The sequence below is a fragment of the Ochotona curzoniae genome, unplaced genomic scaffold (genome assembly GCF_017591425.1).
Source record: "Ochotona curzoniae isolate NIBS_2020 unplaced genomic scaffold, NIBS_Ocur_1.0 contig_3432, whole genome shotgun sequence".
Taxonomy (NCBI): Eukaryota; Metazoa; Chordata; class Mammalia; order Lagomorpha; family Ochotonidae; genus Ochotona; species Ochotona curzoniae.
In genome coordinates, this window is record NW_024465859.1 from 21,736,314 (window position 1) to 21,750,180 (window position 13,867).

The 13,867-nt window shown below is 43.8% G+C and overlaps 1 protein-coding gene across 6 annotated transcripts in view; it reads right to left on the reverse strand.

Annotated features, from left to right (window-relative positions):
* AMBRA1 (autophagy and beclin 1 regulator 1) overlaps positions 1-13,867 on the reverse strand; it is a 215,092-nt gene that overhangs the window by 29,874 nt on the left and 171,351 nt on the right. For all 6 annotated transcript variants that reach the window (XM_040980185.1, XM_040980184.1, XM_040980182.1 and 3 more), the window contains 2 exons: positions 9,832-10,020; positions 8,849-9,003 (listed from right to left, as the gene is read on the reverse strand). In XM_040980185.1, the coding sequence (XP_040836119.1) occupies positions 8,849-9,003; positions 9,832-10,020 (344 nt within the window). The remainder of the gene's footprint in view (positions 1-8,848; positions 9,004-9,831; positions 10,021-13,867) is intronic.

Consider the following 13,867-nt stretch of genomic DNA (forward strand, 5'->3'; position numbering starts at 1 on the left):
AGTGAAGGTACTCATTGCTTCTGGAATTCCTAGATATTAAGATAATTACTCGCTCTGTTCCTATACCTCTCAGCACAGGTTCTTGAGCTTTGTGGCTTTCTAGATTGCAAAAGAAAGGCTTATTGAGTAACTGCTCTAAACATTCACACTGGACAGGAGAGACTTTCTGTTTTTCTTTATCCATGTATTTTTTCCCCCAGGAAGAATCAACGTAAATTTTATTTATTTATATTTTTAAAATATTTACCTTTTGTTTGAAAAGCAGAGTTACAGAAAGAAGGAGGGACAGAGAGAGGTTCTCCATCCACTAGGCCACTCTCCAGATTGCTGCAATGAGAAGCCAGGAGCTTTTTCTGGGTCTCCCACATTGGTGGGCGGGGAGCAGATACTACTGCTCCCCATAGGTATGTTAGCATGAAGCTTTATAGGAATCAGAGCCAAAACTCAAACCAGCAGTCTGATATGGGATACAGGCACCTCAGGTTGCATGCTAAATCTTAAGCCAAATGTACATCCTTATCAATCTCCAGCTTTTCTTTCCATTTATTTTTCTAATTAATTTTTTTTTTATTGGAAAGACATATACAGAAAGAAGAGTAACAGGGAGAAAGATTTTCTGTCCTCTCCAAGTAGTCACAAATGTCAGAGCTGAGCCAACCCAAATCCAGGAGCCACAAGCTTCCTCCTGAGTCTCCTACGCAGGTGCAGGGTCCCAAGGCTTTGGGTTGTTCTCCATTTTTTTCCCAGGCCACACCTGATGGGAAGAGGAGCAGCTGGGACAAGACTCGGCATCAATATGGGACCCTGGCATATGCAAGGCAAGGACCCAGGGTCATCATATTGGGCAACCTCCCCCCCAAACAAAAGAAAAACAAACAAACAAAAAAATCTCAGAATGCTTTTGTCTTTTCGCTATCTACTGGGAAGCTCTTAACCATGTTCACTACCAACACTTGAACCCTAACAAAAATCACTACGACTATGCATAATTGTGGAAATCAGTCACTCATTCCCTTTTTCAGGATTATCTCATTAGTATCTTTGATCAATTCCAGTCTATTAATTAATGGATGAGGCATAGTGATGATAATGATGCTAAGCAGGGTATGTGTGCATATGTGGGCAGGGAAATACAGGACACAGGAACTTTCAAAGTAACCCATTCATGAAACAAATGCTGTGTGCATCTCATGTACCAAGCACAGGGAGGCTAGATACATAGGACCAGTGAAGAAGTCAGCCAACACTGAACAGGGAAGTACTGAAAGAGCAGAGATTGGTTCCACTTGGTTTACTGCCACACTCCCAGACTGAGTAAAATACTTGACCCAATGTTGAGGTTGAATGAAATTTTTCTTGAGTGAAAAGAATAAAATGTGGAGGCTGACTTTATGGCTAATCATTTGTGATTTCAGCATGCCATATCAGAACGGTGGTTCAAGTCCTAGTTGCTACTCCATTTCCAATAAAGCTCCCTGCTAATGTCCCTGGGAAAGTGGCAGAGGACGGCCCAAGTTCCTGAGCCCCTGCTACCTACAAGGGAGAGCTGGATACGGAGCCCAGCTCTGGCCTGGCCCAGAATGAACCAGCAGATGAAAGGAGACCTTTCTCCCTGTCAGTCTGCCTTCAAAATAAATAAATGAATGAATAAATCTTCACAAAAAGAATAAAATGTAGTAGGGACCCTGTTCCACTGAGAGAACATGGAGGAAAGAAGCTGTCAGAATTGGGATGAATCTGTCAGAGAAAAAATTGTCTAAATGAATGGCTTTGACTGCAGTTCTAACGTTATTTTTAATTTTTTATCTTGTCCCCCTCCCTTCCCTGACAAATCACAGACACCTCTGACTTCTCCTCCCCGCACTACTTTCCTACAATGTTCTGAAGAAAGGAACTTTTTGAGGATAGATGCTTTGTACCACAGCTCAGAAGCCAACTTTAAGATAATTGCAGCGGAAACAGCTTCTAATCAACTGACAGGCAGCTTTAAGGAAATTAATGAGGACAAAATCTTAGGCAGGAGTAAATCACTTCTGACAACAAAGCCATCTCTCTTTCATCCCAATCTCCGCTTGAAGAAATAGTACCCTTCCAAGGGTCCAAAAATAAAATATCCTTATTTTTGGTAGTTGCCACTCATTCCATCAGGGCTGGGCAAGATTAAGAAGAGGCTCAGTTCCTTGGGATTCCTCGCGAACAGATTGGATTAAAGCGAAGTTCTAGGTCACCTTTGAAAACCAAACTTTGAGAATCTGGAGAGGCACAGATGATTAGAATTACGTCGAGGGTAAAAGGGAGGAAAGGAGTCGTTGTGGATATTAGACAGTAAGATTCAGATGAGGATAGGTCAAGAGAGCCTCTTGTACAGCTAAACAGATGCTGGGCACTGCTGCTGGCACTGGCCACTCTCCTGACCCAGGATCTACGCAAAAACCGTAGTTCCAATAACTTGAGTCCCTCCGGATATTAAGCCTTTTTTTCTTCTTTCTTTCTTTCTTTTTTTTTTTTTTTTAACAGCTTTTTGAATTAACTTAATATAATAACTACCAGTCACCACAAGGCTCTGGGAAAATGGCTGTGAAGAAAACAAACCAATTAATGCTAAGAGGTCTATTAATGTGTATTATATCAGACACCTCCTAACCAAGGATAACAGTGAGTTGAAAGTTTAGGAAAGAAACGCCCCAGGAAGAAGACAGAGATACTGCTGCTCCCTCTCCCGAGCCGGGGCATTTCTGTATTCTAGAATACAAAAGTCATGGGCTTGTTGGGAAGAGTCTGTATACCTCAACTGTGGGCTGGTAAGGATTTTAATCAGAATTAGAAAAAGACCTCACAGTATTAGTCTGTAAAGTCCTCCAGGAAAACTTAGGCCAACTTCTCAAATACAGAAAAATCTGAAAGATGTGGCTAAAAAGAGGCCTGGAGGCAAATCAGACAAAGTTGCAAAATAAGGTACAGGGAAAGGAATATGGAAAGGACTGGCCACATTGACCAGTTAGGACTCACTAGAACTCCAGCCAATATAGGCACTGGTTAACTTAATATAAGCTTAACTTATTAGCATTCAGAGATATATGGAAGATTAGTAAAACATAAATAGTTAAACTCTTTCCCAAGAGTTTCTGATTCAGCAGATATGAAGTGAGGCTTAGACTCTGCAGTTCTGTTAAGTTTCCTGGTAAACCTGATGTGGTCCCTGGAGGACTCGACACTGGGAGATATTTCCCAGGCATATTTGGATGAACTGTAATTCTGTTAAAAAAAAAAGGGGGGGGCGCAAACTCACTTTCCTTCTCTCCGCTGCCTTAGAATTGTTGAGGAGCAAGGAATGTATCTGGGACAGTCCATCACTGAACAGTACAATTCAGGATCAAGAAGAGAGGAGAGGGGTGGGCATTCAAGCTGACAACTGAGATGCCCACATCTCATGTCGGAGTGCCTGGGTTCAAGCCACAGCTGTCCTCTTGATTCAAGCTTCCAGCTGACGTGCATCCTGGGAGGCTGCAGGTGAGAGTCAAGTTGCTACCATCCATTTGGGAAATGAGGACTGAGTTCCCAGCCCCTAGCTGTGGCCCAGCCCTGCCCATTGTCCTGACAATTGAGAAGTCAACCAATGAATAGGAGTTCTCTGTGTCTTTGGTTCATGAATAAATAAATAAATAAAAACAGTAATTTTTTAAGAGGAGAAGAGAGGGAAGATAGATGCTTTCTTTTCAACCCACTCTTCAAACTATTGATCTGTCTGAGTAAAAGTCATTCAACTCTTGAATACAATTTTATCACAAAGCCACAAGGAAGAAGCTTTCAGGAAAATTGACCATTACATATTTGAGGCTTTGGTTTAAAAGAGCACAATGTTCTCACATGGAGAAAGAAGAGCTAAACTGCTTTCTGTTCTAGTGCTTCTTCCCTCATCCAAGTAAAAACAAAGCATTCTTGTCCATCATTTCTGTCATTAACATGAACACAGAAAAGCAAACCAGCCCTAGTAAAATGCAAGGTCCTAGTGCTTCCAGAATCTGTAAGAATTATGAGGATCCATAGCAGGTCTTATAAAATGACTTATATGCCTACAATTTCTGCCTCATGGGAAGGTGGTCCATGCATCTGAGGGACAGAGAGCCCACCTGTTCACTCCTGTGCTGCAAGCACCAATCCTTTGTCTTGCTTTGGAGCTCATGATGCCCTAGCATTGCTCCTCTCCCTGAATCCCCCTACAGTTGCTAACTTTTGCCCCTTTCTTAGGTAAAATAGCATTTACTGAGAAGAAACTGGAAGAACAGCTTGATACATGACTATTTCTGGCTTCATTAGTAATTTTGTATTTTTTGTTATAATGCTTTCACTTACAACGAAAGTTATTCTAATGTGCAAGTTGCCACTATTTTAGAAAATTAATTGCAGTTTTCTGTTACAATATTGTGCCTTGTTCCAATTAGAAAATGAAAGCTGAGAGTGAACAGGCAGTTTAGTGTTTTGAGAATTCAGCAAAAGTTCAGTTTGGCAATCTCTAAAAACTTCACTTAAAAACAGAACAGATTTTAAAAGCCTTCACTAGTTCAAGCACTAGGGAGTCAGGCAGAAAAGAAGACTGAGTCATAGAGGGCAGCATATCCAGTTTGGAGGAATCTCCAACAGAGGGAAGGGAAAGAGAAAAATAGGTGCCAGTCTTATTCATCCTGGCTTGCCAGTCATTAACGCTGGGCCGAGGATGAGGGTGACTAAATCTAACTTCACTAAGCAGAGAAGGGAAGGATCAAAGGGCCCCAAGATCCTAGAGATAAAGCAAAAAGCTGAAATGATTCAGCACAGGAAGAGTTTAGTACATAGACATAGCCAAGGGAGAAACCCACAGAGTGGAAACAGCTGAGAAAAGCTGGGAGGTGCTATGGAGTCCGCCAAAAAGCAGTTTGGTAGGAAATAGAACACAAACAGCACTGTGCCTGCAACAAAATTAGAAAAGGAGCAAAACACCACACATAAAACCACAATGGCAAGTGAATCTGAGAACCATGTCTCGACCTTACTGTGAAAGTTGAACACAAAAACCTACAAAGAAGGAAAGTAAGTTGCTAACAACTGCAGTTCTCAAGTTCAAGTATATTTCTAAAATACACACACACACTCCACCCCATACTCCCAAATCTGCTGAGTCCCTCCCCAAATACCCAACACATTAAAGCCAGGAGATGAACTCAACCCGAGTCTGCCACGTGGGTTGTAGTAGGTTCAATGACTTGCGCCACCATCTGCTGCCTCCCAGTGTGCACGTTAGCAGGAAAACAGAACTGAGAGCCAAGAACTGATCCTAGGGATTCTGATAAGGAATATGCTTGTCCCAAGAGGCCTCTTACCCACCACACCAAACACCAGACCCTGGAAAATTTACTCAAAATATAGAGATTAGCACCCTTCTATACTAATTTTAGGTCTGACATGGCTGTGTGTTTAACATGGGCCCCAGGAAGCTGTAATAATGTTGCCCAAAGACCAAGATTAGGGAAGCACTGCCCTGGAGGTCTGAAGAACTGCTTAGAGTAAATGCACTGAGACAATCACCATGAGTGATTCATTAGAAGTTTCCACAGGGGGTTGTGTAAGAGATGATCTCTTGGGGAAGAGATGTCACTGAGTGGGAATTCCAACAAATTAATGCTCTGGAGTATGTTCTCCTGGGAATGTCTATTGACCCAACAAGTACACCTTTCAGAATATTACCACAATTAATTCTAACAAAATGACACCAAAGAGAAGGGGAATTCTGGGTAGAGGCTTCAGGAGAGGTGCATTAGCAACAGAAGCATTCCTTCAGGACCAGAGTGTGACATCAGAGAGGGAGATACTCTCCTGCCCCCCTCAATCCCTGCTCTCAGGCACAAATCTCTTTCCTGGCATAGAAGATGGTATAGCACATCCATCCAAAAAACCTGGCATCTTTCCTTCCACTGAAGACTGAACTCTAGGACATGTGTTTGCTGCTTTGATGCCTTTGGGTATACGGGGTAATCAAGATCTGGAAAAACCAGGAATTCCTCAGTCACATGAGGGTAAAGTCAGGCTGGACTGAAATCAGGCTGAGTGAGCCCTTGTGAGATGGATCTCATTTTTTGTCATTGGGGGAAAGGAAGATTTTACAAATAGGAAACTTTAGTTACTGTAGCTCCTTCTCCTAGTGCCAGATGGTACCTACTGAGAACCAGAGATGCCTAATTTGGAGGTCTCACAGCAAGCTCTTGTCATGATTCGAACAGCAGCTAGCTAGTTGTTGTGAACTCCTTAGCATGGCAGCAACAGATTACCCAGCTTAGTGCTGGCTCCTCTACAGAGCTCTGCAGCTCCAGTTGCAGCCCCCAACTGTCAACCCCGCATGTGACAACAGATTCCATGAGTGGGACTGTCACTCTATATCTGCTTGCCCTTAGTCAGATATTTCCTAGCTCCTCATGGAAAGAGGAGCCTTCTTAGGATGCAGAATTGGCAGGCTATGCTCAGCAGGTGGGCCAGAGCACTGGCTTCTGGAAGAGACAAGAGATGTCCATGAGCATCACTGAAAGCAGACCCTGTCTCTCGATGATTACAAATAATTATTTCACAATTTGCAGGGAGAGTTAGAAGAATAGTAGCTGGGATCAGGATTCTAGGTGGGGAAACTGCAGGTACCAAGTAACTTTAGAATCTGCTTAAGAAAGGGACTGGTACCATGGCATTGGGAGGTTAGGCCTCTGCCTGTAGCACTGGCATCCCCTATAGGCACTGGTTCCAGTCCTGGCTCCTGCACCCATGTGGGGTGTCTAGAAGAGGCTCCAGGCTCCCAACCTCAGATAGGCCAAGAATTGGCTGCTGTGGCCATTTGAGGAGTTCATTAGTGGATAGAAAATATTTATCTCTCCTTCTCTTTCTGTATCTCTGCTTTTCAAATAAAAACAAATCAATCTTTAAAAAAATTGTTTAACTGGGCCCGGCGCGGTGGCGCAAGTGGTTAAAGGTCCTCGCCTTGCACGCCCGGGATCCCATATGGGCGCCGGTTCTAATCCCGGCAGCCCCGCTTCCCTTCCAGCTCCCTGCCTGTGGCCTGGGAAGGCAGTCGAGGACAGCCCAGGGCTTTGGGAACCTGCACCCGCGTGGGAGACCCGGAGGAGGCTCCTGGCTTCGGATCGGCATGGTATCGGCCCGTTGCGCTCACTTGGGGAGTGAATCATCGGACGGAGGATCTTCCTCTCTGTCTCTCCTCTCTGTACATCCACCTTTCCAATGAAAAAATAATAAAAAATAAATCTTAAAAAAAAAAAAAAAAATTGTTTAACATAAAGAATGTTTCAAACTCAAATTCCAACTTCAAATATGAAAACAGGTTCAAAAAACTCCTCATGAAGTCTTCTCTCATTTACCTAAAGTCAAATATTTCCAGAATCTCATAGAATTCAAGCAGCAAATCTGTCTTGTCATTAGAATGTCAACGGCAGAGACTGCCTGTCTCTTTTCTTCTTGGAGGCCTGGTGGGACCCAATGGCAGCCATCACTGGTCCTGCCAGTTACCACTCAGAAAGGAGGAGAATGTTTCTCTTGAGATTCATTTATTCAGCTCCTACTAAATGTCAGATTCCCTATTAGGGACATGGACTTTATATAGACAAAACAGACATGGTTTCTGCTCTGAAGGAGCTCAGATTTCAGCAAAGGTGTGGTGAATATTAATATGGAGTGTACACCAGGAACAGTGGGGGCACAAGGAGAAAATGGTCAATTCTGTTACCGAGGGAGACACAGAAGGAAAGAACTAGTGGCAGTTGGAGATGGAAAAGAGAACAGTTAATGGCAAAAAAGCCCCTTATCAAATTTAAGGAACCTGGAAAGTGCCTTGGTAGTTGGCCAGAGGATTCAGCAGGAAGCTGAAGAGGCAGGGACCATGGCAGGCCACCCACCTGCCACCACCTTGTATGGAATGAGTCCTAGCTCTCGTTTTCTCTTTAAAACAAATGCTTCCCATTCCAGACATTCAACAAGCATCTGCATGTACAGCACAGAAAATGAAGGGCCCCGGAGGATATGCTGCATCTAATGGGATGGATTAAACACACACATCACACAGCTAAAGAAAAAGATGCTATTAAGCACACAAAATCCATAAATGGTACAGACTACACAAACACCAAGGGAATTGATTCACAGGTTCTTAGCTTGAGCTAGAGTTTAAACAGATTTAATTTAGAGAACTGTTCAAATGTTTGACTCTCCTCAACAAAACTGGGGCTAAATGAGCCCCTCGAGCATGTGGGAAGCTCAGTCAGGCACATTCGTCTGGCTGAGTCCAAAAGGCCACTAACCACGTGGCTTTCCCTAGGATTTTATGGCAATACCAGCGGCAAGCGTCTGATGACAAAGGGTCCTTGGGTGAAGTCAGTGGGATGGCTCAGAGCTCAGCGGCTACCTAAAGTCTTAATCACCCATCATGACTCTAACCCACAGAAAGGAACATCACAAGGCATATCATGTTTAATAGCTTGCTGGCTCCGAGTCATTAAAAAAGAAAAAAAAGTAAATATTTAAATGGGTCCTTCCCATTTCTTTAGACTAAAAGTTTTAGGTTCAGGAGAGGAAGCATTAGTTTGCTCTTTATCTGAAAATACACTCTGGGCCCCTCAGCTCATCACCTGGGGCATGAGAAAGCACCTGCCTCTTGAAAGTCTCCAGCTTCCAAAATTAGCAGCTGCTGGGCACGGAGAGGCTGGAAGTCCTCCGGACTCCTTGTGACCCTAGCCCTGCTTTGGAGATTATCCCCAACACTCAGTATTTGGTCAGTTGTATGAGAGCTGCTTCCAGCGGGGGCACAGCCATTATCACTCACCCTCATGGAGGTCTCGCCCCCATGGGCCTGTTGCAGCCGGAAGACCTGGGCCACCATGTGCTCTGTGGATGGATGCAGCAGGATCCTTCGGGAGGCTAAGCCCACCATTACATATCGGCCCATGGGGGACAGACTCACCGAGATGGCATTGGGACCTGCGGGCCACAGAAAACACACATATTTCCCAAGGTTCGTGCCAGTTCAAGGAAACAATTTTCACTCTAAGCCTTTCTTCCTCTTTTCCAGTCATCATATTGTGTGGGCATCCTGGAGTTGTCCCAGGATTGTAGTGAGGAGTATAAGAAGGCAGTATACAATATTTAGCATATAGAAAGAATCACTGTTATCATATAACCACACATTTTCAAAACTGGTGTTGCAGTATATAAACACTGTTTTGAAATGTACCTTTTTCATTTAATACATCATAAACATATTTTCATCATTAAATATGCTTCCAAAGAACATTTTTTAAAGTCCAATTGTATTCTATCCAATCATTGCACTATCATTTACTTAAGCAGTTCTTAGAAAAAAGTCTTAAAACAACAGTCTGACATTTTTCTGTGTAATAAATAAGAATGCTATGAATACCCTTGTAAGCAAATTTGTGTATAGATTTTTGTATTATTTTCTTGGAAATGTGATTTTTGGATCAAAAGGCATACTTTTTGGGGAATTTTAATACATAATTCTGGAACTTCTTATAGGTTATAAGTGTGTCCAGTTTCTTAAACCATGAGGTGCTTAAACCAAAAAGGTGCTCCTTTTATCCCCAGGCCTCACACAGAAGCACATGGCTATGCAGGAAGCATTCTTAATTCTTCTGCCATGCTATAGCTAGGACTCCTGCAAAGTGACCTTTTTCTGGCGGGGACTGAGTGTGAATTTTGACCGCATGCAAGCCAGACCTCCCCTAGGAATGCTCAAGACAAGCCACCAGTGAGTCCCTCTGTCCTCAGATTGGGGTTCCTATCCCTTACCGAAACGTTTGGTGTAGAGCATTTCACCCAGATTATGGGGGGCCAGGGAGTACACGGCTAGGATGCCTTCATCAGGAAAGCCCCTCTGGCTGCTTGGAATGAAGGCTGCCAGGAGCTGGCCATCTGCAGAAATATCACAGCTGGCATCATTGTAGATCTTGCAGTTTTGCACCAACACATTCACGGAGGCTGTATTAGACGAAGACAGAAAACAAAACAAAAAGTTTGGAGTTTATGTTGGGAAAAGAAATGAGGTTAAGAAATCTTGATGCCTTCCCACTAGCTTGATCCCTCCCTGGAAATACTAAAGGATACCTTTTCATTCAAACTCAAACATCAGGGGACAAGACAGACAAGAGAGGCTGATGCTGTGATACTGGGGGTTGAGCTGTTGCCTGGCTTTCCATTTCCTATCCAGCTCCCTGCTAATGTGCCTGAGAAAAGAGTGGATGGTTGCCCAAGTGCTGGGGTTCCTGCAGCTATGTGGGAGACCCAGATGGAGTTCCAGGCTTCTGGCTTTGGCTTGGTCCAGCCCCAACCACTGGGACCATTTGGGGAGTAAGCAGATGGAAGATTTTTCCATTTCTCTTTCTCTCCCCTTATTGCTGCCTTTCTTTTCTTTTTTCTTTTTCTTTTTTTTTCCCCCAAGATTTATTTATTTATTTTTATTGTAAAATCAGATATACAGAGAGGAGGAGAGACAGAGAGGAAGATCTTCCATTTGGTGATTCACTCCCCAAGTGACCACAATGGCTGGTGCTGTGTTGAGCCAATCTGAAGCCAGGAGCCAGGAACTTCCTCCAGGTCTCCCACACGGGTGCAGGGTCCCAAGGCTTTGGGCTGTCCTCGACTGCTTTTCCAGGCCACAAGCAGGGAGCTGGATGGGAAGCAGGGCTGCCGGAATTAGAACCAGTGCCCATATGGGATCCTGGTGCGTGCAAGGTGAGGACTTTAGTCACTAGGCCACTGTGCCGGGCCCTGTTGGCTTTCTTTATTTTAACTTTATATATGCGCTTCCTCCGGGTCTCCCATGTGGGGACAGGGTCCTAAGGCTTTGATCTGTCCTCTACTGCTTTCCCAGGTCACAAGCAGGGAGGTGGAAGGGAAGTGGGGCAGCCAGGATGTGAAACAGCATCCATATAGGATCCTGGTGCATGCAAGGTGAGGACAATAGCTAGACTATGGCACTGGCTCCCAATGCTTTTCCTTCTTTTTCCTTTTCTTCCTTCCTTCCTTTCTTTCTAGATCTATTTATTTTATTGCAAGGCAAATTTAGAGAGAGAAGGAGAGACAAAGATCTTCCATACACTAGCTCATGCTCCAAGTGGCCATACTGCCAGAGCTGAGGTGAGCTGAAGCAAGAATAGCTTTACCATGTCTTCCACGTGGGTGCAGTGTCAGACCATCTTTTCCAGGTCTCCCATATGGGTACAGGGTATCAAGGCTTCCAGGCATCCTACCCTGCTTTCCCAGGCCACATGCAGCTGGGAAGTGGAGAAGTTGGGATACAAACCAGCACCCACATGGGATCCTGGCATGTGTAATGTAAGGGTTTAGCCACTAAGCTATTGAGCTGGGCCCTAGAAGATGGGTTTGAGTCTTGGCCCAGATCAGGCTATTGTGGGAATTTGGAAAGTAAACACTGGATGGAAGATCTCTAATTCTCTGTCTTTGCATCTTCCTTTTAAGTAAATTAATAACAAACTCTCTTAAGTAAACAAAAAAAAGAAAGAAAGAAAAACAAAGGAAACTACAGGATAGTCAACATTACCACAACCACCTGCTGAATCTTAATTCATACTTAGGAAATAACCTTTGAGAGATTAGATAAGAAAAAAGCTATTAAAAACTGTTCCGGGATAGTCACTCAACAGCTGTCTTTTTTTTTTTTTTTAAACATTTATTTATTAAGGCCAATGTGGTAGTGAAGCAGGTAAACGTTTCTAGTAATACAGGGATCCCAAAGCAGAGTGCTGATTTGAGTTCCAGCCGCTTGGCTTCCAATCCAGCTCTCTGCTAATGTGTCTGGAAGGCAGTGGCAACAAAGATGGCCCAGGTGCCTCATCGTCGGATCCACATGGAAAACCATGACGGAATTCTTGGCTTTACCCTGACCCAGTCCTGGCTGTTGTGGCCACATGAGGCATGAACTAGCAGAGGCAGGATATTTCTCTCATCACCTCTCTCTGGTGTACTGGTTCTAAAGTAGTTGAGACGCCTGCTGCTGCCTTCCAAGGGCATTAGCAGGAAGTTGGATCAAAAATGGAAAAGCTGGGAACTACAACTGGCACTCCAATATAGGATCTTGGAATTTCAAGTGGAAGCTTAACTCCTTATGCCATAATGCTGGCTCTTCAACAATGGTTAATATCCAAAACACCAAAACTAAAATGAACAAAACTTTAAATCCACCGATTCTAAGAGAAAGATGATTTAGCTAGAGCTGTTTTGTGGCAGAAATCCTATACAGCATCTACTAAGTGACTTTGAAAATGAAAACCATTCCACCAATTTCTGGATTACTTTTTTAAGAGACCTGGGATATTTAGACTTCAGTCTTCTAAATATCTACTTGCTAATTATCAAGAACTTCAAAGAGTTCATGCAAAAAGGGAATTAAAGAACTCTATTTTGGGGCAAAAAAATTCAAATCTGCTTCAGTTACACATAATATACATTTCCCATGTACTTTCTGGAAATCTTGCGTAGTAATCCCTAGCCTCACAAAGAAACAAAACAAGACCAGCCCTGGTTGCATGGCAGGGATTCTTCTCATTTTGCGCTGTGCTCCAGGCCTTATTCAATGTCCACAGGTAGCCCTAACCTGCACTTTTCAGGTTACTGAAAATACAGCACAGGGACAGCAGCATGGGGCCAAGGAGGAAGGTCTACTGTGAGGACAGTCCACATGATGGGACTAACGAGACAGTAGCCAGCATGGGATCTGGGCCTGCGTGCTTGGTTTCGCTTTTCCTTTGACTCCCTCTGCCAGACCCACTGTGCTATTCTCTTCCAGAAAAAAAGTGACATACACTTGATGTGAGCCTGGACCAAGAATGTCCATGTCATGGGTATAGTCAGAACAGCACAACATATTCAAATGAACCAAGCTCCTCCAGGCTTTCTCTCATTTACCTGTTTCATGCAAAGATAATTGGTATTCTCATCTGTGGTATGATGGAGATGTCCACTGTCAGGGCACATGGCATATGATAAAAGCCAAGGTCAGCTGCCTTCAACAAAGTCAGGTGGTCTAGTCCAGGAAAGCATTACTGGGAAGTCAAGGGCAAGTTTCCCTAGGAAACTGCCAAGAAAACAAAACAAATATTTTTTTTCATAAGCTTATCGGAGTCAGAGTTGATTTGCAAAATTCTGTATTTGTGGGCCTGGCATGGTAGCCTAGTAGCTAAAGTCCTTGCTTTGCAGGTGCTGGGATTCCATATGGGCGCCACTTCATGTCCCAGCTGCTCCATTTTCCTTCCAGCTCCCTGTTTGTGGCCTGGAAGAGCAGTAGAGGGCAGCCCAAAGCCTTGGGACCCTGTACCCACGTGGGAGACCAAGAAGAAACTCCTGGCTCCTGGCTTTGGATTGGCTCAGTACTGGCCATTCTCTCCATTTGCAGAGTGAATCAGCAGATGGAAGATCTCTTTGTCCTTTTCTGTGTAGATCTGACTTTCCAAAAATATATAAATCTTAAAAAAAAAAATCTCCATTTGTTTCCCTTTCCTTGTGTTTTGCTAATGAAGCTACAGAGATGGCAGAGCAGATAAAAAAAAAAAAAAAAAGACATCAGAACACACTGATCAGGCTGCCGTGCCAACCCTTGGGGGCTGACACCTACGACACCATTACGCATAAAGCCAAGGAAAGACCACAAGGATGGCTCTGTTTGCTAACTAATAAAATAATGATATCCAAATACACATTGCTATCACCACTAGGTCTCTCTACTGTTCAACTCCCAACCTGCCATCTGCTCTAGCTTGTATGGCTACATTTATCTAGGCAGCACTGAGACCGTCTGCTCCTTACTCAG